General features: G+C 35.3%; 1 protein-coding gene across 7 annotated transcripts in view; it reads left to right on the forward strand.

Moving 5' to 3' along the window:
• Window positions 1-25948, forward strand: part of CEP128 (centrosomal protein 128) — a 390964-nt gene that overhangs the window by 18255 nt on the left and 346761 nt on the right. For all 7 annotated transcript variants that reach the window (XM_059373591.1, XM_059373593.1, XM_059373587.1 and 4 more), the window contains 6 exons: window positions 2325-2485; window positions 4396-4482; window positions 10527-10653; window positions 11673-11791; window positions 14536-14627; window positions 16665-16737. In XM_059373591.1, coding sequence (XP_059229574.1) covers window positions 2339-2485; window positions 4396-4482; window positions 10527-10653; window positions 11673-11791; window positions 14536-14627; window positions 16665-16737 — 645 coding nt within the window. In that variant the 5' untranslated portion in view covers window positions 2325-2338. The remainder of the gene's footprint in view (window positions 1-2324; window positions 2486-4395; window positions 4483-10526; window positions 10654-11672; window positions 11792-14535; window positions 14628-16664; window positions 16738-25948) is intronic.

The following is a 25948-nucleotide window of genomic DNA, read 5'->3' on the forward strand; positions in this document are numbered from 1 at the left end:
TAGCAGTTTTTGGGGGGAGTCTTGGGTTTTCTACATGTCGTATCATGTCATCTGTGAAGAGTGAGAGTTTGACTACTTCTTTACCAATTTGTATGCCTTTGTTGTTGTGGTCTGATTGCTGCGGGTAGGACTTGCAGTTCTATGTTGAATAAAATTGGTGAGAGTGGACATCACTGTCATGTTCCTGACGTAGGGGAAAAGCTTTCAGTTTCTCCCTGTTGAAAATGATAGTGACTGTGTTTTTTTTGTATGTGACTTTTATGATGTTGAGGTATGTTCCTTCTACCCCTACACTGCAGAGAGTTTTTATCAAAAAATGCTGGTTCTTCTGCTTTCACTAATGGAGAATGCTGGAAAGTATTTTAACTTAGAATAAACAATTTTAGGTCATGTGGTATCAATTTATAAGACATACACATAGGAAGTGATTTCCTCAGTATAAAAGCTGAACTTTATATTTAATATTTCTCCTCAAATACATTCTTTTGGACGTAAACAGTTGTGATCTAGGAAAAGCAAAGCTAAATAATTCTGTTCATGTTTACTGATGTGGGAGGGAACTACACTCTGGGCAGTGTACCTTTGGACTTGTGGGCAGGAGATGGGAGGCACAAAGCAGAGGCGATCAGTGCAGCAGGTGGTTGAGAGACCTGCACAGGGGACAGACAGGAGTCTGACAGCATAATCTCTAGCCCTCTCTCTGCTGTTAGAAGTTGGATGTTCCATTGATTCTTTTTCTGATACTGCAAAGACAGACTGTATTTCACTCAAAAAAAAAAAAACAAAACAAAAACCCCCCCAAAACCCCTAAACTTACAACAAAGGTCCTTGCTGTTTATCTTTTTATTTAGTTTTATTTAATCTAACATTTAAAAACATAAATGCTTTCATGAATTGCTCTAGGATCTATTTATACTTAATAAATTCCCTTTATGTTTGTTTTAGATGTATGGTAATGTACTACCCAGATGCATTCAGAATAAAGATTCAAAAAGTTCAGAGCATTCTAGATCAGTAATGAAAGTTTTCATCACACTATATGTAATAAGCCCGAAAGAAATGGCCATATAGATTTATAGATTTTAGGAAGATTATAACAGTGTTAAAGATTGTTAAGCCTCCATTAAGCAAAAAATGAAATTGGAATACTCCGTAAACTTCCACTTTTGATCAATGAGTGTTCTCTGATGCTTTTCCTGTTCCAAATATATTTTTTTCTTAAAATTCCATAAAAGATTTTCTGAAACTTCTGATGTTTTCTCATGAAATAATTTTCTTTTGCGTTAAATCAAATATTGAGGTAAGGATGGAAAGAAAGCGTATTTAGAGAATTTTCTACTGATGAAACTATACTCAGGATGTTTGGCTTTCTGTTTTGGTGAATCAAGATGCCATCTTCTCACATAGTTGTTTTTATGGAGTTTGTACCTCTGTTATAGCATTTGTTTAATTCTGTATTTTTAAATTAGGGTGCATGGGTAGGGCCTGGCTGGCTCATTTGGTAGGGCATGGGACTCTTGATCTCAGGGTTGTGAGTTCAAGCCCCACACTGGAAGTGGAGATTACTGAAAACTAAAATCTTAAAAAAAAAAAAAATTAGTTTGGGTGCCTGGGTGGCTCAGTTGGTTGGATGACTGCCTTCGGCTCAGGTCATGATCCTGGAGTTCCAGGATCGAGTCCCACATCAGGCTCCCAGCTCCATGGGGAGTCTGCTTCTCCCTCTGACCTTCTCTTCACTCATGTTCTCTCTCACTGTCTCTCTCTCAAATAAATAAATAAAATCTGAAAAAAAAATTAGTTAAAGTGCATGAAAGTGTTCACTATACACTGAATGGGGTTCTCTTATTTTAGGTCATTCTGCGAGTGTTGTATTTTTGTTTAAAGACACCCACATTCTTACAGCCTGGTGGAATGGACTTAAGACCAATATTGAGACCTGTAGGTCCTACCTTGGAAAATGACTTTTTTTTCAATTGTAGTGATGCCAATTTAACCCTAACCTGTCCCTTCTATCAGCAGTGTTGTTAGTAAGATTAGGTGAGATACTATTTGTGAAAGAGCATTGCCCCAAACCAAGGGATTATTGTTATTTGTAACCATGACTCAAGTCATATCTGAGGAATTACTCTCTTAAGGCAGAAAAAATGAAGGGGAGAGAACTACATGGGGAAGTGACTTGTGTTTTCAAGCTACATATTTAGAAATTATGATATGCCAAAGGACCGATGCAATACTTAAAAAGATCAAAATGCAAATAATTAATTTAATCTCATATTTCCATGCTCTTTACTATTTGATTGACCTTGACCTGGCTTTGTTTTAAGGATTGTGTACATCAATGGCAGAATCCTCCAGCGATTCAGACCACTTTCGCACTCGTGATCGATTGAGTCGATGGACTGCCAGGTCAACATACAGGGAATCTCTAAGTCGTCCTACGGTAGGCGTCACCAAGAAGATCAACACTATAACAAGTACTCTACAGGTTAGTTAAACTATGGTTGCTTGTAATAGGTTTTAAATAGTTTTGAGAAGTAGTTTTGGTCAGCCTATTAGTTTTTTTGCTGCTATAACATATTACTGTAAAACTAATTGTATAATTAAGTAATTATTTATAATTAATTAATAATTAAAATAACAAGGTTATATTTTTTTAATAGTTCTGTACATCAAACCTGACACTGGTCTTATTGGACCCAAATCAGGGTTTAGTAGGGCTACATTCCTTTCTGGAGACACTAAGGGAGTATCTGTTCCTTTGCCTTTCCCAGATTTCAGAGACTGCCCACATTTCTTGAGGCTTTCTTCCTTCCTCTTCAAAGCTAGCAAGGACAGGTTGAGTCTTTATCACATCACATCACTCTTGAGTACTCTTCTGTTTCCCTCTTCTACTTTTAAGGACACTTGTGATTACCTTGGGTTCACCCAGTAATCCACGACAATCCCTGTGCCCCCAACCCCCTTCTCAAGGTTCTTAACTTAAGATATGTATCAAATCTGCAAAATCCCTTTTGCCATGTAAGGTTACATATACACAAGTTAAGGATTAGGACTTGGGCATATTTGGGGGCCATTATTCTGCCGAACACAGTCAGTAAAGATATTTGAAATATATGATAGGTTGTGGAAGTGTTTTGGGATAAGGCAACATGTCCAAATAAAATGTGTGGGAGTAAAACGAGTATGAACTACCACAGTTTATCTTATTGTGGACATGTGCTTTTAGATAAATTGTTCATATTTTAGCCAGGCAGATTACTCATGAATGAACAATACTGAGATGCCATTTTTATGCAGAGGCTAACTTTTGACTGTGTTTGGAATTTTGAATGGTGGCAGTTTATATCCTCTCCATAGAAAGGACTTGGGAAACGAGGTGGGGGAAGGGTAACACAACCAAGCTGGGCAAAAGAAAAAGAGTTTTTTTTTTCCTACCTGTTAATCTCTTATTTTTGCTTGCCTGCATAAGCAAGGATTTTGACTTTTAATTGCTTTGGGTTAGTATGCTTAGATAAGAGGAGGCTAATTTCTGTTGGAGAGGCCATAATTTGACTTAAAACTCAAAGGCTTTCTTTTTAAGCTTATGTAAACTAGCATGCCATTGGATTTTTAGAGTACAAATCCTTGTTCTCTCCCACCAATGAGACACATTAGTAAGTATATATTTTTGAGAGAGATACCTTCATTAATCTCTCCGTTAAAACCTGGCTCATTTGGGTGGAAACAGTTTTTGTTGTGATTAGAACTAAATTTGTTTATAGCTAAAGGTTTAAGGATATTTTTTTTTCCTTTTTTCCTAATCAAGTTCTGAGGTGAAGTTATAATTGAAATAACATTGATCCTAATGATTTGCTTCTCTGTACATAGTCTGTTAGGTTTATTCTCTCAGGATTCCTTTTCTTTAAAAAAGGTGTGAATTAGGGGCACCTGGGTGGCTCAGTGGGTTAAAGCCTCTGCTTTCGGCTCAGGTCATGGTCCCAGGGTCCTGGGATCGAGCCCCGCATTGGGCTCTCTGCTCAGCAGGGGGCCTGCTTCCTCCTCTCTCTCTGCCTGCCTCTCTGCTTACTTGTGATCTGTCAAATAAATAAATAAAATCTTTAAAAAAAAAAAGGTGTGAATTAGGTGCACAAATTAATAATGAAGAGCCTTATAGTTGCCAACTGATTATGGAATCTTGGATAAGGATTTAAATTGTGTGCTTCAGTCAATTGTAGATGGATTTGGGTTTCTCAGTTTTTTTTAAAAATACTTATTTGATTTGTAAAGTATATTAATATCTAACTTAAGTATGATATAAATTCTATCTTTTACAAATGGTTAACTTAGCTATTTGATATACTACAAAGGCTAAGAAAAACACTGGAACAATTAATAAAATTCATTTTCTTTTTTAAGGACACCAGTCGGAACCTGAGACAAGTAGACCAGATGCTTGGACAGTATCGAGAATATAGTAATGGACAGGCGGGTGCTATAGAACACGTGAGAATGTTTACATATGTTTTCCTTTTTTCTTACATATCTTTTTGGAAAGCAGTTGTTGAGAAGTAGGGAGGTGAGTTTAAGAATGGAACCATTGTGAACACCTTTAGCTTTTAGATTGCTTTACTATGTTTTAGTAATTAGCTTGTCAAATGGATTGCCAGTTAGCTTATATAGATTAGATTCTGTTGAATTTGAAAGTTTAAAGTCAGAGAAAGAAGAATTTAGGACATTAGTTATACTGAGACTTACTAAATTTGGGCCACTGATACTCTCCTGGGAGTTAAGAATTTTATGGATGGTTTATTTTAAAGTAATACATGTTCATTGATTATATAAATTTTAAAAACTCTCTTAGCCCTTGAGTTCTACTCCAAGGACGTAGCAATTTGACAGTTTCTTGTATATCTTTCCTAGCATTTTCTATGCATGTATACATGTAACTACCATATTAATAATGAGAATTAATTATTTGCTTTTTAATTTATTAGTGAGAACTTAAGCAGCATTAACTAATATCAGGCACAAACTTACTCTCTCATGCTCAATATTAGATGCTTAATTGTGGCAGCAGATTTCCTTTGAATGGAGGAATTGGGAAATTATGTATTAGGTAAACTTCTGTATAGATAAACATTTAAAAACACAAAATGTAATCTGTGGCATTCAGCCTCTGTGGTATGCCTAAAGTCAAAACCACTCTTGGGATGTGATTTTATATATGGAAAGTAAATAAAATCAACAGGTGTTTTATTTCCTTCTGAGTTTAAAGTACATAGAATACAAAACTATTCATTAAAAATAAGACACAGGGGGGCGCCTGGGTGGCTCAGTGGGTTAAAGCCTCTGCCTTCGGCTCAGGTCATGGTCCCGGGGTCCTGGGATCGGGCCCCACATCGGGCTCTCTGCTCCGCGGGGAGCCTGCTTCCTCCCCTCTCTCTCTCTCTGCCTTCCTCTCTGCCTACTTGTGATTTCTCTCTCTCTGTCAAATAAAACAAAATCTTAAAAAAAAAAAAAAAAATAAGACACAGGAAGCAAGAGTCTTTCCTTCCGCTTTAGGTCCATTCCTTAGTCTGGTCTACAGTCTATTCCTTCGTTTCCCCAAATTTTTGTCCTTTTAAAACAGTTGATTCTCCATGATTTTTCCCTGAAGCATACTAGAAGGGTATGTCATTCATTGCCTTATGTTATACTTACTCATTAGAGCAATGATTTTTACCCTGCCACCTGTAAATTACCTGGGGTGATGTCTGCCATAATCTATGGGATTATGTATAAATTGGAAAGAATATTTCTCATAAATGATTCTGATGGGCTCTTCAATGAAAATTGCTTTCTTAACATTAAACTGCTATGGAATTTATCCTACCCAAAAATGACGGTTTTTGTTATTTATTTGTTTATTTTTTAAAATCTTTGTATGTTTAGGGAAGGACCCTGGAGAGTGATTTCTTTTTTTGTTTCCTTAATCTTTTGGTGGCTATGCTGTAACTCATACCAGTCTTGCTATAGAATCTGCTGGGTTTTTTTTTTTTTTTTCTCCTAAACATCCTAAAACAGGTTAATCCAGTATTTAACCACTGTCCAATGTTAAAAAATTTCTCCATTCTAAATACACATGGCCTTGTTGAAATTAGCATTTCTTTTTTTACACTAGAAGAGATTTCCTAGAAAATGAGACCAATTCTTTTGCTGTAGGGAAGACAAAGATTTTTATTAACTAAGATTTTGTAAATGATTCTGTTGCTAAACTTCAGGAAATGGGTGAAGTGTGTGTGCATACATATACACATTTAGTATCTGTTTTATGGGGATTTAACTTTGTAAGCCTAATTTGAAGTGGGTGAGGGGAAATACAAATATTTGATGTAGCATTTCCCTTCTGGAATGATCTCCCTCAACAAGAGAACTGGGAGAATTACTCCTGTTGATTTGTAAGGCCTCTAGGTCAAGAGTCATGTTGGGTTACTTTTTGATGACTTCTTGAACTATATGTAATTTTACCTTGTTCCTTTAAATCTTTATAACTGACAATCCTAAATTTCCTTCTTTGCTTTTTTTTTTTTTTTTTTAAAGAGTGAGAAAGAAAGCATTTGAGTTGGGGTGGTGTGTGGCCAGAGAGAATTTTTTTTTTTAAACTTTTTTTTTTTTTGACAGAAATCACAAGTAGGCAGAGAGGCAGGCAGAGAAAGGATGGGGTGGGGAGCAGGCTCCCTGCTGAGCAGAGAGCCCGATGTAGGGCTCGATCCCAGGACCCTGGGATCATGACCTGAGCCAAAGGCAGAGGCTTAACCCACTGAGCCACCCAGGCACCCCACTTATTTGCTTATTATATGTGAAGGCCTCTCTATGAGGAGTTGAGCAGTGTTAAAGCATCAGTGATGCAGTCCATGGGGTTTCATAGAGAAGCAGTACCTCCCTTTTCATAGGCTCTTCGGTAATGTCTCCATATGCTTATTAGTATATCCCAGGCACTTTTATATTAGCCTATTTAGTTCTCTCAACAATCCTATTAGATAGATGCTATTATTATCCTTACCTACATGCTGAAAAAATTGGGGCACAGAATGGTTGCTAACTTGCCCGTGGTCTCAAGGCTAGTTAGTTACACAGCCGTGGTGGGATGTTCCCCTGAAGCTTAGCATCAGGATTCATTTACTTCTCTGAGTCATGGTTGCTCACATTTGTGTGATGCTGTGAGTTCATATTTCTGAAAATTGGGATTTTTGATTCAGAGTTTGAAGGCTTATATACTTTATGTTGACAACCTGAATTTTAGAGATCATATTACCTGATAGAAAAACAGAAGCCAACTGTCACACAAGTCATTAATGTTATAGCTGCTACAATGTCCAGAATGCATTTTAGATTAAACAAACCCAGAAACACAATGGGGAAGAAATATGGCACTGAGCTAGGATTGGCATTGACAGGTTGTCAAAGTTGGTAGTTCTAGCTGCCACTTAGGCGATGTGGAAGGTTCTGCAAGTTGCCTACATCAGCATCAGTTTTCCCCCTCCTTCTAAATAACAGCCATTGATTTTTCACTATCATTTTCTGCAGCTGTTCCAGCCAATGAGCCGTATTTAGTTGGATAGTCTGTCTTAGGATCTTTGGGTGCAATGAACTTCGACTTTATGGAAGTGTCATCTTGCATTATTTCTCATGCTGCAAATTTCTTGGGAGGTCTGTGAACATTTGGACAAAAGAGGACCTGTGGGGAAGGTTTTATTTGGAAGCTTATTATGAAGATTTGGAACTTATTGTAGTCCCATATTAAATAGTGCAATAGATAAGCTTAGTGCTTAAAGTATTTCTAGAACTGTGTGTTCCTATTCATGAGAGAACAGGGTCTGTTTTTTGTTTAATGTTATAAAAATGGAATGCCCTCAAGGAATAATATTAAAAAAATATTCAACATAAAAAGTTAATACCTTTGCAGTGGAAATTTGGACTACAGCTGTACTACACCCGTTAATATTGCTTATATGAGAAAAATAGAGTTGTCTTCATTCAAATCAGCAGACTGGTTAAGTTCATTTTTAAGGTAAAGATTGATGAGAATATAGTAATATCAAGTTAGGACTTAGAGACTTGCATTAATAGGTAATTTTCTTCTAATTAAATACTCTGATTAAAATTTCCCTTTGGGAGTGATAGGATCTTGCCATCTGGCATATGGACTTTGAAAGAATTTGAATGTTAAATACTAAAGTGCAGGTTTTTTCTTATATTCAGTGGGTTTCAGTTCTCAGATATAATTAGTGATATCCCAGAAGGATGATGGTAATGGTTTAGGGCCAGGCACAAACCACTTGTAATATCTCAAAGTGGAAGGTACCTACCCCTTTTTTTCTGGCTGAATTTTACTAATTGTCCTGAGGGTGAGAAGAGTTCAGTTTAATGTTAAGTAGTAAGAATCTATTAAGAAATTATAATCAAGCAGTTAAATCCTGTAGCGACTTTCTTTTTGGAAATATATTTTGATCTTAGGAGTTAGGTTCTTAGAGTCTTATATTTAAAGTTATATTACCAAGTCCTTCATGAAATTGCTGGACAGGAGAGTAATTTTTATAGAACTTTGCTTTGAGGCTAGTGGAAAAATGTGGACTCTGGAGTCAGATTTGAAATTTAATCCTGATTTTTTCTACTAGAACACTTTAGTGACTTTGGACAAGGTATTAAACTTTTCTAAACTTGAGTTTCATCATTTGAAAAATGAGCATAGTCCTATATCGCTCATTATAACTAACATTTATTAATGTGGTCACACTGTTTAGACACTTGCTAAACATTCATTTCTTTGTTGTTTCTTTAATTCATTCAATAATCCCTACCTTCAAGCCTTTGCTATGTTCTTAATGTAGTACTTGGTATATTCTAGCCACTCAAAACAGGTGGGCCTAAACCCAGTTTCATTTGTGTGTCATTGTGACAATAAACAACATAGCGTGTTGCAACACTCACAGGGATAAGTATGTCTGATTATTTTGACTTCAAAGTATATGCTAAGTTAGACAACACAGATAATAATGCTTTTTGTCTGTCTTCTGTTCATTAAGAACACATTCCAGTTTCATGAGTGCTCATTTACTGATACTTAAAATATTACTTACAAATATTTTAAGAATACCTCAAAATTATGATTAGAATGTGTGTGATATATGAGCTTTGAATATATAGATTTCATTTTAAAAACAAAATAGTTATGTAAATAAAAATGTATCATTTGAAAGGGAATTTCTCCATTTTGGGAATACTATTATTGGCTTATATTTCCATAAATCAGCATATGGAGAGAGGTTAGGCAAAGCAGCTGGAGCTAATAATCTTTTGGTAAATAAAAAAAAAATAGTAGCAACCATTTCAAAAATACATTTCAGTAACAGATGGTGGTACCAGAAAAATGTGCAAACCGTAAATTTTCACTCTTATTTAATTTTTTTTTATTTAAATTTTTTATTTTTTATAAACATATATTTTTATCCCCAGGGGTACAGGTCTGTGAATCACCAGGTTTACACACTTCACAGCACTCACCAAAGCACATACCCTCCCCAATGTCCATAATCTCCCCTCCCCAATGTCCATAATCTCACCCCCTTCTCCCAAACCCCCTCCCCCCCAGCAACCCTCAGTTTGTTTTGTGAGATTAAGAGTCACTTATGGTTTGTCTCCCTCCCAATCCAGTGTCTTTTTACTTAATTTAGCTCTTTAGGTCTAAAAGTTGTCTCATATCCCCTGCTGGCTGACTCCTTAATAATGTGAAGAGGGCATTTGGACAATTCTATTCCCTAGTATGTATTAACAGACTGACATCTGCCCACATAGTTTTCTGGGATTTGAAGTCTTTGAATGAATGAAAAAGATGTTCTGATATGCAATTGGACAATGCACATTATTTTAATAGCAGCAGTTACTGTGATAGCTGTAACAAACAGTTTCCTGTTTGTTATAGACCTGGGGCTTCTGAAGGAATATTTAGAGGGGAGGAAGACTCTCTTTATTCTCTCAGATATATGGCCAAGTATGGTTGGCACATCAATTAAACATTTAATCTGGTTTTGTAAGCCCTTAGGTAGTAGATCTCTTTTTCACATTCTACTAATAGAAAGATGGAATAGGTAGCAACAGATGCTACTTAAAACCAGATGTTAGAATTGGTTCTGAGAATATTTATGTTTATATGTTTATAGTTTTTTTTTTAAGATTTTATTTATTTATTTGACAGAGAGAAACCATGAGAGAGGGAACACAAGCAGGGAGAGTGGGAGAGGGAGAATCTTTCTTCTTGTAGAGCAGGGAGCCTGACACGGGGCTTGTTCCCAGGGTCTGGGATCATGACCTCAGCTGAAGCCAAATGCTTAAAGACTGAGCCACCTGGGTCCCCTCTATGTTTATAGTTCTTACCTTACTCCAAATTTTTTTCTGATAAAATTCTCCTTGGGAACTCCGATTATTTCAGAAGTAGCTTAAAAATCTCTTGTCTGTTTGTATTTGGAATTGTTTAGAGAGAATAACTTTTCCTTCATTATATTCTTCAGTTAAAAGAAAGCTTGGAACAATCAATAGGCCAGCTGCGGAGTCAACGTTTATTGAGAAACTCAGGAGGGAGAAGTATTTCTGTTACAAGTCTGACTGCGAGTGACCTTGATGGTGGCACTGTGACAGGTAAACTCTTCAGATGTCTTGAAAACTCTCTTTTTGTTTTACAAGTATTCCTGAGGTCCATATTGAATACATTTAATCTTTGAAGAAATAGGACCCATACACGATATCATACAAATGAAGTTAAGAAGATGCAGTTGTCAGTGATTTTATGGTGAATATTTTGAAATATGTTCAGTGGGACTTTGTTATTCTATTAGATTTGTTCTGAGACTCCATAGACTACATAGAGTTTTACTTGACAAACCTTGAATTTAATTTTCTGCCTCTAATCAAAATGAATACCCAAATAGGATTTACTTTCTAGATGAGAAATCTCTTCCCAGCTTCATAGTTTTTCAAAGTCTGGTTAAGAAATAGCCTATGATGCTTGTTAAGAACAGGTGAATTTTATCTTTGGTGTGCAGCTGGAATTCAACGGCTAGATTAAAGATGTAACTCTTGGTTGGCCTGTGGTTAGTCTTAATACTTTCCTACAACACTGAGATCACATTTGAATGAAAAGGACTTAGAGTAGAGAAGAACAGAAAAGTTTGCAGTGAAGAGAGGTGATTTACGTAGAAGTGAACATTAGTAGCCCACATTGTTAATACTGCTGTTGATCATGATATGGATTAAAAATTGGATACAATTAGCTATTTTTAATGTATTGATTTTTAAACAGTGTTCAAATTTTAGATTACTTTGTTGTTTGACAATTGCTTTATTGGTATAAAGTTATATTTTAGAAAGACAAAAGTTATTTTTATTTGCCAATTTATTATTTATAAATAAGGGAAATACCATATTACATATTTGAAAAGCATAGCAAGTTAAAACTTTTGATGTTTTCTATCTCCAAGTTATTTCTATTGCTCATTTTATCTGCTTTTAAGAGGAAGATTTGTGCCACTTTTGTGGCCCTAGCAAGATAGTTGGGAAATAGTTTGGGTTAGGTCCTATGTATATATTTTCTGAACAAAATTTTAGATTGTTTCTTCTCCTGCATGTTTTATTCTCTTTTTTTCCTTTCATCTCTAAAGAGAGCTCCCGGTTTCCACCTACCTCACCCCTCAAAGACTATGGGGATCAACAGGGTACTAAGCGAATTAGGTCCAGAACTGGTGTCCGATTTGTTCGGGAGCCTGATGACATGGGCCAGGTACTTTATATTATTCTGTAATTTGTGTTTGATCTGTTTTTTTTTTTTTGAAACCAAATAAACTTTTATTTTCAATAAATAATTATCATTTACTTTGAATTTTGTAATGGAGGAGGATGTTTCATGGAACATTTAAAGGTGAGTTTAGCTGGTCATGTTTTTGTTTCCTTGCAGGGTGTCTCATTCTTTTGCAAGCCCTGTTTAATCAGCCACTTTGTTTCATATAAACAAGTTAGTCTCTGTGGTTAACCTGTTGATTTTTTTTGTTAGTGTTTTTCTTTTTTTTTTTTTTTTAATTTTTAATTTTTTATAAACATATATTTTTATTGCCAGGGGTACAGGTCTGTGAATCACCAGGTTTACACACTTCACAGCACTCACCAAAGCACATACCCTCCCCAATGTCCATAATCCCACCCCCTTCTCCCAAACCCCCTCCCCCCTGTTAGTGTTTTTCTGATTGTTAAATCACTGATGGAGCTAATTAATAGAAGCAAGAACTTTTATACTTTTTTCATATATTTCATGTATTCACTGAAGATTTTGGGTGTATTGGTTTTAAAGATATATTTTCTTTTTTTGCTTCTTTAAACGTCCCTACAAGAGCTGAAAAAGATGTTTCTTGTTGCCTTGGGTAGCTAAATTAATTAGGTAAGGGCTAGAGGATGTTGCCGACTTTGACATGTATGTTTTGGTGGTTTCGGAGTTGTGGGCTCAAAGTTTGTCAGGGTACTCATCTGTAACTTTTACTTGTTATAGCATAAGAGAAGTAACAGATCCAAGTGTACGAGAAGACACCTTGTAGGACCTTCTCCTTCATTGTGTGATTTTTTTTTTAGTAGGTGCAACTTTAGAGTGAATTATATGGTGAAGCCTGGAGCTGAGAACAATATCCTACTCTGATTCATTTATTTATTGCTAGTGTTCTGAGACAGCACTTGTGCCTGGAAACAGGAATAAGTAAAAACCTTGCCTTTTCATGGAGCTTGTAATCTGCCTGTGGCGGGGGGACTAGTTATTAATAAAATAAGTACACAAATACTCCCTTAATTGTGAGCTGAAAGAATAGGGCCATGGGAGTGTGTGGTAGAGGGACTTTCCCAGTCAGGGAAGGTTTCCTGAGGAAAGGCTGATGGAGCTGAAACCTAAAGGTTGAGTGAGTCATTTTTGGTAAAACAAATACTTTGGCAGGAGGGAAGTTAGCACCTCTGAGCACCTTTAAGAAGACCATGTGGCCGGAGATGTATGAAGGGCTGAGACTGTGCACAGCTTTGCATAGAGGTGACATTTATTTTGAAAAGATCACTCCACCTCTAGTGTGGAAAAATGGAATCCATGTAGGCACACCAATTAAGAGGATATTGCTGTATTGTGGATGTGAGATGCTAGTTACTTGGATTAGGATAAATGGAGTTGGAGAGAACGAGGTGGGGCAGTAGACTTAAAAGCTATTTGGTGGGTAAAATGAAAGGTCTTGAAGATCAGATGACCATTTGGGGAGGGTGGGAATGATTGAAAAGGAGGCATCAGAATCAGAACCTAGGATTCTGATTTGCAAAACTGGAAAATCATGGCCACACCCAATTTCTTTTTAACTGTTCTTCCTGATTTTAAGTCTCTTAAGATGACCCGTAACTCCACATTATCAATGTACTGCCCTGCTCATCATTTGTGATTTTGTTTGCATGTCTATCTCCTATGTTAGATTCTGAGCCCCTTTTTTCCTACTATAATTGGTGGCACTGATGCGCATTTGTTGAAATGAATCAATTTGTTGTTTCTGCAAATCTCTATAATTTACATTTTTAAAAATAAATTATAGTATACACATACATATATAGTATACATATTTACAGTTAATAGTACAATAATTTAATGAAAAATCCATGTAACCACTACCCAGGCTAGGAATTAGAGTATTATCAATACAAGGGCTATCAACTATCCTAACTTTTATATTAATCATTCTCTTGCTTTAAAAACAAAACATTTGCACTACTTATATCTTGTTTAGTATTGCCTGTGTTTAAACTTTATATAAGTGGAATAATACTTTATGTCTTTTGCTATTTTTCAATTGATGTTATGTTTTTGACATTCAGCCTTACTAGTGTGTACGTAGGTTTCAACATTTCATTTTTACTGCTGTATTATATCCACTGGGAGAATATATCACGATTTATTTATATCCATTCTGTTCTTAATGGACTTTTGGGTTATATTTGGTGTTTCCATTATGAACAGTGTTGCTTCAAACATTCTTGTATGTGGTTCCTGGTGCACGTTGGCAAGAGTTCCTCTGTAGCGTGGATTGACATACCATGGCATGGAATAGAGTCCTTGTATAACACAGTTATGCTCATTTGTTTATGGCTACTTCTGTGCCAAGAGTGGCAGCATTGAGTAATTTTGACAGAGATCACATAGTCTGAAAGCCTGAAATATTTGCTGTTGTATTATTTACAGAGTTTGCTGACTTCTTTTTTACTGGGGTATCTAAAGGATCAGAATTACTGTGCTATAAAGGATGTGACGGTTTATATATAAGAAGTTTTATATAACTTTTAAGAAATGTTTTTCTTTGGAGAAATATTTCTTTCAGAATAGACGTGTTTTATTATGTGTTAATAACATTATAAAATTTGGGCATTAGTGCAAAAAATAAGTTCTTACCAACCTCAGTGAATCTTCATGGAAGAATTAAACAGAATCCTAAATGGATGACTATGTTTTGCCTTTACCAGCTTCATGCTTTTCATCAGTCCCTCCGAGACCTCAGCAGTGAACAAGTTCGGCTTGGAGATGATTTCAATCGGGAGCTTGCCAGAAGAAGCCGGTAAAAGCAGAATATGGTTTTTGTTGGAGGCATGAGTTATTAGAAGAACACATTAAGTTCTGTAATTGACATGTTTACATGAATTTAAAAAACAGTGCTGTTTTTATAGCAGTATTTCAGAATTTATTAATAGAACAGTTTAAAAATCCTTTAATTTTAGAATGTACCATAACTCCTTATTAGAAAAATTAATTTCATATTTTTTTTTACAGATTTTTACTTATTTATTAGAGACAGCACATGCTTTCAGGTGTGAGCAGAGAGAGAAGTGGGAGAGGGACAAGCAGACTCCCTCGTAAGCGGGGGACCCCAACGATTCAGGGCTTAATCCCAGGACTCTGAGATCATGACCTGAACCAAAGGTGGATGCTTAACAGACTGAGCCACCTAGATGCCCCTAATTTCATATTTTTAAAAACATTTTAACTTACTCTACTGAGCATTGCCATTACAGGGAGATACATTGTGAGTTCTTAGTAAAGAGGTCGATTTGAAAATACATTGGAGGGGGTGAGAGACAGGCAGAGTCTAATCTGATATTTTAGCTTTCAGTTGAAATCCTCAAAAGTGAGTGATTTATATCTGAAAGGTCTTTGCAGTTTTATCAATTCTGGGTCATCCCCAACAAGTATCACTTTATTTAAAATTTCTTCACTGTCTTTTCATTTTCATCATCAGCACTGACTGTTGGTTTTCATTTGGAGGCTTATTTTTAGAAGAAACCAAACTTTCTATCCCTTCTCAAGAGTCATACTCTATATACAGCAGTGATGAGGGAACAACAAAGCTGAGTGGAAGTTTCTTTACCAAGTCTACTTGCTGACTCCCATTCCATCTAATAGAATCATTCCATAGATGTTTTGTGTTGCTATAGCAAAAAGGATGAAAGCTATAGTTGTAAATCTGTGATCAACTATAGTCTGTATAATTCACCTGCTTTTAAATGAGGAAGGCAGGGAATTTAGTAGTAAGAATTAAATACCTTACTATTGTTCCTACTACTAATAGTTAATATTATTGAACAATTACTTCATGCTAGATAGATTTAGGTTTAAATTTTACAACAACCCTACTGAGGTAGTCATTATTATTTTTTCCAATTTTTGGATGTGGAAAGGGGCACAGAGAGATGAAGTAACTCAATTTGCTGGAGTTTAAATGGAGGATATGGTCTAGTCAGAATTCAGATGTAGGTATATGGCCCCAGAGTATTTGCACTTTACCACTTATAGAACCCTGTGGTTCAAGATTATTTTCATATATAACTGGCATGAATAAATAGATTGAGCTCCTGATGTCCGAGATGTATTGTTGAGCTATATTTATTGTTACTCTTTTAAGCCAGTAAGGGTTAGTTAATTTAAAACTAGGTATTTAGTTTTGACAGTTGATAAAACGAGCAGAATGGTGTCAACATCGTAGTAAAGTATGTTCTTAGATTGCTTTATTCTGTGGATTTTACATATTGGAGAAAGGGTATAAATTAAGCACTAGGAACATGAATTTTTAGGTATTTGTCCTGTAAGAAGACAAAACGGAAGTTGTAGAGATGATCTACTTATTTAGTTTAAATGATCATTTGGCTGTGCAGTGGTGGACTGGGAATCTTCTATCTCTGGGCTGGTACGGTCTAGTAATAGTTTGTATGACCCAGACGCATGTGCGAGTGAGGCAGAGAAACTTGACCTAAGCCAAATTAGGAGTCAAATTTCTTTGAAATTTCTTTGAAACCTGGTGACTTAATATTGTGAATTAAGATTTTAGGATCCTATTCTGCTTTACTTGTACCGCAAATGTAATTCCCAAATCAGCACCATTAACATCATCTAGGGATTTGCAGAAATGCACCTTCTTGGGGACCATTGCAGATCTGTTGGTTCAGCAGTCTATCCTAAGTCCTCCAGGTATTTCATATGTTGGCTAATGTTTAAGAACCACTGCAGTAGAGAATTATGTAGTAACATTATTATGTTGTAAATTTAACTAATTGTATATACTTTCTCAAACGGCCAGCTTAAAATATTTTTCTTTCCCTAGGTCGGATGCTGAAACAAAAAGAGCCTTGGAAGAATTGACGGAAAAATTTAATGAAGCCCAAAAACAAGATGTGGTAAGAACTCTTGGTTAAAATAAATAAGTAAAAAAAAAAAAAAAAAAAAGTAAGCGATTTCATATGCAGATGGTAGTGTGACTGGGCTTGTCATAATCATAGCGAAGTTTCTTGGATTTTAATTTTTGGGCGATATATGTCATTTTGTCTAAAATCTATTCTTGTACTTCTTATAACATATTCATGAATTTGGGTATTAGAGTTTTTAAATGTTTACAGTGATAATATATTAGAGATAGAATTATTATATGCTTAATTTTTAGAATTTCCTTATGAATATTCAAAAGAGACCCAGCAATTCCATGGCTTTTGTTAAATGATGTTTGAAATACGGAATTTCTTGGTAGTGACTCTGTAGCACTCTACATTTTTTAAGTATTTTTAGTATTTTCATTTCACAAGCATGTGTAATCATAATTGCTGCAAAGACCTTGCTGTCTGTTGTTGTTTGACATGATGCCAATTGAAAATACCCCTAATTCTCAAGTTTTATTTATCTTAAACCCAGATTGTTGACAGTCATTATTCAGTGTTTTTTGTTTTTTTAATCACTATTCTTGATGGAATTAAAGTGAAAAATGAAGTACATACAATGTCTGTTTCTTTGTATCATCAGTTGCACCTCTGTTTGCTTTTTTAGGAGAAAAGAAAAATCAGTAGCAATTGTTAACTAAACTTGGAAATTTACCAACTTCAGGAGCAATGTGTATTTATTTATCCCAGAGTAACTTTTGTTTTTTTTTCAAGACCAGGAATGGTAGCAGACAGAATATTTTTCTTAACATGTTTTATTCAAACTGAAAATATAGGCAAATTTTTTTTTCCTGCAGTTTTTATTGTGTTTATAGTTCGTTACATAGATATGTTGAGTTTATTTGGAGTTTGAATTCATTGGACATATACGCTAAGAAATGGATATCCTCTATTTTCAAAGAGATCAACTTAGTTACTCTACTTGCAGTGAAATTTGCCCGTTTCAGAAATTTGAATAAACATCTGGCCACATAAAAGCATATTCCTCTTGTGCTTTTGGTGCTGATTTCTTTGTGAAGCGCCCAGAAAGATGAAGATATAATGCACTGTTTTCTGTTGAAATAGAAAAGAATCTTTGCAGTCAGTATCTGATGATAGGTCAACTGATGCTATTATGTGATCAGGAAATGGGATACTTCTTTTTTTTACATGAAGTCCTAGATATTTCCAAGCATACTAAGACCTTACATCAGTTTAAGTTGTGCCAATCTGAAATACTTTATCATACTTCAAAGAAAAAGTATTTTCTGAGGTTAACACATTGGAACCTTTTTTAGTTTATTGCAGTGGTTCACACCGCAAAAAGTCTATGCCATTGTCTGATTTACATACTATCTAAATAGGAACTGAACACATACTTTGAAGAATGTAGCTCCCAGATCCTTTATAACTTACTAAATGATCTTCTGGCTCTTCTCACATAGTCTAGTGTGGAACCTGTCATCTGGCAGCAGAACCTGCTGGAGCTTTATCTTTTTTTAAAAAAATTCTTAATTTTCTTAATTTGAAGGTGTAGTTAACTTACAGCAAAGTACTTGCATGTAAGTCAGTGAATTATTACAAGGTGAACAGGCCCATGTAACCATCACCCAAATCTAGAAATAGAACATTACCAGTGCCCAAGAAACCTCCTCATTCCCTGTCCTAATCACTACTCCTCCTTTTTCGAAGATGAATATTTTGACTTTTTACCCCATAAATTAATTTTGACCGCTTTGAATTTTTTACGGAAGTGGAATCTTATAGGGCATGGTTTTGTGTGTCTGTTCTTTGCTAATCCTTAAGGTTATGATATTTCTAGGTGTTATGTCAAGTACTTCCAGCTTGTTCATTTTTATTGCTCTTTAGTATACCATTGTGTGGATTTAATGCAGTGTATTTTAACACGTTATGATATTTGAATTATTTCAAGTTTTGGGCTATTACAAATAAGACTGCTGCGAGTAATCTTATTCATGATTTTAGTGCGTATGTAAATGCATGTCTGTTGGTATGTAACATATAGTGTGATTCCTACATGCCTTCACATCTGGCCGATACTGATGAACAGGTTTCCAAGGTGATTGCATTAATTTACATTCCCACTGACAGTGCAGAAGAATTCATGTTGCTTTTCATCATTTCCAGTACTTGGTATTTGTTGGGTCCGTGATTAAAGGAGCGAGACTGATACAAAGCGAAGGTCAAGCAAAGCTTTATTTCGTGCCAAGCATCAAGAATCTAACCGAACGTTCGGGGCCGCACCTCTTACAAGAGAGGGCGACCCTTCTCTGTTTCACAGGCTAGCTTTTAAGGGTAAAGGCCATGCGGTTGGGCCTGGCAACGCACAGGTGGCCAATGAGATTGTTAACACACACAGGAAACTCCACAGTGATGCTAGGTGACCAATTGAGTTACAATTTACCCTAGTAGAGATCTGAGCCAGCCTATTACACCTTGATTGGGATTGGCGCCAAAGGGCGGGGCCCATACTCCTTGGTAACCAGGGAGACAATATGCATCCCCCCCCACTGATCTGATGTCTCCACCTGGCCTGACCCACCCTTATGTATCTGGGCTTGGTTACCTGTAAATCCCCTGGGGGAAGGGGACCAGGGACAATTTCTAAATAGGTCCTTACAGTATTATTAGTCTTTCAATTATAGCCCTTGTGTTAGGTGTTTATAGTCTCTCATCATGGTGTAATTTGCATCTTCATTATTACTAGATGATGAGCATTTTTCACATTTTGTCTTTTCTAGAGTTTCTCATCTTTCGGCCTGATTTGGACCTTATTTATCACGTCATTGATATTTTTCTCCAATTTCCTACTGAATCGTCTGTTAGGAATACACTCCTTTTTTTTTTTTTTAATTCTTTTAATTAACATATAGTGTATTTTTTTCCATTTTCTTTTCTTTTCAGTGTTCCAAAATTCCTTGTTTATACACCACACCCATTGCTCCATGCACTATGTGCCCTCCGTAATACCCACCACCAGTCTCACCGAACCCCCAACCCCCTCCCCTCCACAACCCTCCATTTGTTTCTCAGAGTCCACAGTCTCTCATGGTTTGCCTCTCCCTCTGATTTCTCCCATCTCACTTCATATAGTGTATTATTAGTTTCAGAGGTAGAGTTCAGTGATTCATCAGTCTTATATAATACCCAGTGCTCATTACATCATGTGCCCTCCTTAATGTCCATCACCGAGTTACCCCTTTCCCCCACCCCTCTCCCCTCTAGCAACCCTCAGTTTGTTTCCTATAATTAAGAGTCTCTTATGGTTTTCTCCCTCTCTGATTTCACCTTATTTTATTTTTCTCTCCTTTCCCAATGATAATCTGTTTTGTCTCTTAAATTCCATCTATGAATGAGATCATATGATTGTCTTTCTCTGATTGACTTATTTCACATAGCATCATACCCTTTAGTTCCATCCATGTCATTGCAAATGGCAAGATTTCATTTTTTTGTGTTGGCTGAGTCATATTCTATTGTATATAATATACCACATCTTCTTTATCCATTCATCTGTCAGTGGACATCAGGCACTTTTCATAATGTATCTGTTGTGGACATTGCTGCTATAAATATTGGGTTGCAGGTACCCCTTTGAATCATTACGTTTATATCTTTGGGTAAATCCCTAGTGGTGCAATTTCTGGATCGTAGGGTAGCTCTATTTTTAACTTTTTGAGGAAACTCCATACTGTTTTCCAGAGTGGCTGTACCAGCTTGCATTCCCAACAGTGTAAGAGGTTCTCCTTCCTCTGCAATCTCATCAACATCTGTTGTTTCCCGACTTATTAACTTTAGCCATTCTGACTGGTATGAGGTGGTATCTCATTGTGATTTTGATTTCTATTTCCCTGATGCTGAGTATTTTTTCATGTGTCTGTTGGCCATTTATATGTTATCTTTAGATAAATGCCTATTCATGTCTTCTGCCAATTTCTTGATTGGATTGTTTGTTCTTTGGGTGTTGTGTTTGATAAGACATTTGCAAATATCTTCTCCCATTCTGTCAGTTGTCTTTTCTGTGAGTCAATAGAACTGTTTCCTTTGCTGTGCAAAAGCTTTTTATCTTGATGAAATCCCAAGTTTACTTTTGCTTTGTTTCCCTTACCTTTGGAGATGTGTCTAGTAAGAAGTTCCTGCATCCGAAGTCACAAAGAGGTTGCTGCCTCTGTTCTTCTCCAGGATTTTGATGGATTCCTGTCTCACATTGAAGTCTTTCATCCATTTTTAGTCTAGTTTTGTGTTCGGTATAAGGAAGTGGTCCACTTTCATTCTTTTTCATGTGACTGTCCAACTTTCCTAATACCATTTGTTGAAGAGACTTTTTTTCTTTCTATTGGATATTCTTCCCTGCTTTGCTGAAGATTAGTTAACCATAGAGTTGAGTGTCCATTTCAGGGTTCTCTATTTTGTTCCACTGAACTATGTGTCTGTTTTTGTGTCAGTACCATGCTCTCTTGGTGATTGCAGCTTTGTAATATAGCCTGAAGTCTGGAATTGTGATGCTACCAGCTTTGGTTTTCTCTTTAAGAACAGAAATTCACTCCATTCCTGTTGGCTATTGGCTATTTACTTTTTTGAGATGCCAGTTTGCTTCTTTTTGTCCACTTTTTTTTTAAATTGGGTGTTTTTTCATTATTGATTTGTGGGAGGTCTTTCTTTTATATATGAGCACTCTGTCAGTTATATGTATTGCATTGTTGTCTCCAATTATCCAGAGCTGTTTCATCTCATTCTTAAAAATTTTTTTAATGAGGTCTTCTGTTGAATTTAATCTAGTTCAGTTTTCTATCTCTTCTTTTGTGGTTATTTGCTTTTATGACCTGTTTAAGAAATTGTTCCCTTTCCTCAGATCATGAAAATATTTTCTTATATAATATTCTAGAAGCTTATTATTTTACCTTTTACATTAAGATCTAATATCTACTTGGAATTGATGTTCAAGGTATGAATCTACATTTTATATGACATCTAATTGATTTGGTTTCATTTATTGAGAGAACCACCCCTTTGTTATTACTTTACAGTCCTGTCTTAGTTGTAAATCAAAGGTTCAGATGTGCAGACTTCTCTTCTGGACTTATTCAATCTTCTGGTTCGTTTGTCTATTCCACTGTCCATATTGCATTGTCTTGATTACTGTTGTTTTATGAGAAGTTGTGATATGGTATAGTAAGTCCTTCCACGTTGTTTATAAGGTTTATCCTGTGTATTCTTTCTCTGAATTTCTGTATACATTTTAGAATTAGCATGTGAAATCATTAAAAACCTAGGATCTGGATTAGATTACATTGTATCTATAGGGCAACGTGGAGGGAATTGACATTTTTATAATGTTGAGTTTTCCAATTTATGAACAGAGCAAATTCTTTCATTAATATTGTACAGGTTTTTTTTTAAAATCTGGAGGTCTTATATGTTATATATTAATTTTAACATTTATTTTTTGACTTTGATATTTTTATGCCATTTTAGAGAGTATCACTTAACATTAAAAAATTAATAATCTTTGTCTCTTTTTAATTTTTAAATTTTGGGGGGTGAAGAGGGGCAAAGGGTGAGAGGGAAAGAGAATCTTAAGGAGTCTGATCTCATGACCCTGAGATAACAATCTGAGCCGAAATCAAGAGTTGGATGCTTAACTGACCGAGCCACCCAGGTGCCCCATCTTCAGCTTTCTTCATTTCTTTCTGTGTCTCATTCCTTTTTGCATCCTGAGATTTCTTATCTTCTTAAAAACATACTTTGAAATTTTCTTCAGAGTGTATCTGCATATGCCTGAGTGAATTCCATTTACAATTTCATTTGGAGTAGGTTCTTTTGTGACAGATCTTCTTTGTATTTGTCTGAAAATATCTTTATTTCACTTTTTTTGTTAGAAGAGATTTTCACTGGTTATGAAGGTCTAAATAATCCCTCTTTCCCTCCAGTCTTATTTTGAAGATATTTCATCATTTTCTCAGTTCCATTGTTTCTGTTGAGAAGTCAGCTGTTATTCTTGTTGGTGCTTTTTGTATGATAATATATATTTTTCTCTAATTTGCTTTTGAGTCTTTCTTCTTACTGTTTGGTTTTCTGCAGTTTTACTGTGATGAGCTTAGTTGTGTTCCTTTGAGTTGTGCCTATTCCCTTTGTCTCTTATGTTTATTTTTATAAATATATTGTTTTTTCATTACTTAATTTGAATATTTTCTTTGGACCTTTTATTTACTTGTTCTTTCTTCAGCTGAATCAGCTCTTTTAACCCACCCACTGATTTTGTATTATCATTTACCACATATTTCACTTCTAGAATTTTGATCTTATTGTTTTTAACTTTGTAGTTCTTTGGCAAAATCCTCAATCTGTGTATCTCTGTGTCATAACTTCATTGTCATGATCTTCTAGAGCTCTGTTTCTATTTGTTATCTCTTATTTTTCTTGGATTTTGATTACATTGTTTTTGCCTACATTGTTTTGTTTATTTTTGATTATCTTGTTACTTTTGTTTGACAGAAAATGTATTTCATTCTTATTGAAGATAATTAATTTGATAATTATTATGTGTGAGAATATGTATTTATTTTTTGCTATAGAATAAGGGCCATAGCAGTCATGGATTACCTTATTTTTTTGTGCTATTTCAATGTTAAAACTTCAATGATGAGTTTCAACTATTTCTAGTTCACCTTATTTCTGGGGGATGACCATTCAGGAATCTAGTCCAAAGTCTGGGGGTGAGGTTGGGGAAGTTTAACTAGGCACCCCCCTCCTTGGAAAATCTCTAACCTCCAGTTTTTCCTCTGTAGCCCCACACATCTGTTAAAAACTCTGTTTAGATTCTCAGTATTACAACTGTTTTTTCTGACGTGGGCTGATATTTCAGGGAGAAAAGATGGACTAACCTGAGGTTTTCTTTTTCCTTCTCATTCATTTTGGTCTCATATATCTTTCCAATGCCTTAAAACTGTTTTTTATTTAAATTTTCTAGTTTTTTGAATTATTTTTAGTGGAAGGTTTGGTCTGAATTATCTCGGCTGTCATTTTTGGAAATGAAATTCCATGAATGTCTTGCATATATATGGTTCTGTTACTATATTTGGTATTTCTAATGCTGTTTCTATCAGGATTTTGCTGTTTTGCAGCCATTTTATGAGGCTCCTTTAACTTGGTACATAGGTTTACAACTTGTGAGTATGCTTATAACACAGACTTTGCTCCAAACTCAAATATCCTCAATGTTCTGCTGAGATTTTTGTAGTTATGAGTAAGGTATGGACAGTTTTACTGTCATGCTGTTTTTTGATGTTGTTAGTCAGGATAGTTTGAGTTTGGAGTTTGAAAATACTAAGTCGCATGGTGCACATTACATTTGTTAATGTTTTACCTTTCACCGCTTACAAAGAACCCATAATGAAGAGTTACTTCCTTTTTATTTCTTTTATATAGCAAATAAAACTAGTAACTGATGTCTGCAGTCAAGAGTGTGATGGGGGTCTGAAATGTAATTACTGAGCTAAAAGTTAACAGCTGAATTCACAGAATGTTCACTTCTTTTATCCTTATTACCATGTATTAAGAATTACTATATATCAGATAGAGCTATGATTGAACAACTGGATGTCACACCTCACTAGTGCTCAGCTCATTGGTGTAATTGATGTATACAGTTCCCCAGTTTACCTAACTGTGCAGTATGCCCAGCTCATCAGGATGTATTCTTTTATAGTGTCTACACCTGGAAAATTATACACACTTAAATAATATTCATTTGAATTGTTCAACTGTTAGTTCCTCCCATCAAGTTGTGTTGCTATCGCTTGTTTTGTGTTTTCTGTAATTTGCTTTCAAAGTAGGGGTATCTCCTAATTGAGGGCATCTCATACCTCATATGTGTGAATATAGTCCTGATTGAGAAAATTGTCTAATGCCAAACTTAAAAATAATATTGTTGAATTTTGGAAGGTCTTCTGAAGGCCACATGATGTTTGTTTCCAATTTATACAAGGCTTAATATAGATTTTCTAATTCACTTATTCCAATTGAAGTCGACATTTACATTTTATAACTTTGACATATTGTGTTGTATTTGTGAATTCATGATAGCATGCTGTCAGAGAACATTTAGTTTTGTTATTTGAATGTTAAACTTCTCAGAGGCTGCAGCTGTTTCCCCCCTCCAGATTTAAGCTTGAATTAAAATTACCAAAGTGATGCACGTTCACTGTGGAAAACTTTAAAATATTGTACAAATACATAAAGAAAAATGAACAACAGCCACTATCTCTCACCAATTTCAGTTTCTTTGGTACATACTGTTATTCACTTTTATTGTGCATTACTCTGAGGCTACAGCTGTTTATCATGCATTTTCTCAATAACTAAAATATGTCTTGAAAGTTTATAGGACACAGTTTTCTTTAAGAGGCAAAAAGTGTTGGTTCCTATCAGACATGCCAAGATTTGATTTGTTAATGCTTTATGATTCATAGACTTTTGTTTGTTTAGTTTCTTTTATACTTCCCATTAGAAGGGCATAGTTATTATTTATAACATATTATGGAAAATATTTTCCATTAAGATTTAATTTTGGTAACAATCAATATTGCATGGGCCTCATACCACAGGGGAAATTTCAGTTCATTAGTTGTCTAGATTCTACCCATTTGAGTGTGATATGAATACTTATTAAGTTTGATTATTCATGGAGGAAAAGTCAATTTTATTTGTTTTCTATAGTAGGGTCACTATTTAAATTAAAAATCTAAACATGGATCTAGCTGTTTCTGGAAGAGTTGGTCATTAGTTGAACTCAGAATTCTGTCAACACTGCATTTAGGATAACATGGTTATTGCATAGATTACAACAACAGAATAGATAACAAATATTTATTGAAGTAGATTTTAAACCAGATACCTACCTACCACAACAACTGGCACAAATGAATGTCCACGCATGTTTATTGAATGAATGCATGAAAATGGACCTGGGGCTTATAAGATGCTGCTGGAAAGGGAGACCTGCATTAGGCTTATTTTTCTCACTGATCAGTTGTGTGACCACTGGTTAATGACCATCTCGTGAGTCTTCTTTTTAGAGTAAAGGATTTGGATAAAAATCCAAAATACCTCCAAAGTTTTTATTTTATTTTGTGTTTTTTTTTCTAATAAGTGATTCATTCCTTTTGATTCAACAGTG

The sequence above is a fragment of the Mustela nigripes genome, chromosome 13, assembly GCF_022355385.1.
Source record: "Mustela nigripes isolate SB6536 chromosome 13, MUSNIG.SB6536, whole genome shotgun sequence".
In the NCBI taxonomy this organism is placed as follows: domain Eukaryota; kingdom Metazoa; phylum Chordata; class Mammalia; order Carnivora; family Mustelidae; genus Mustela; species Mustela nigripes.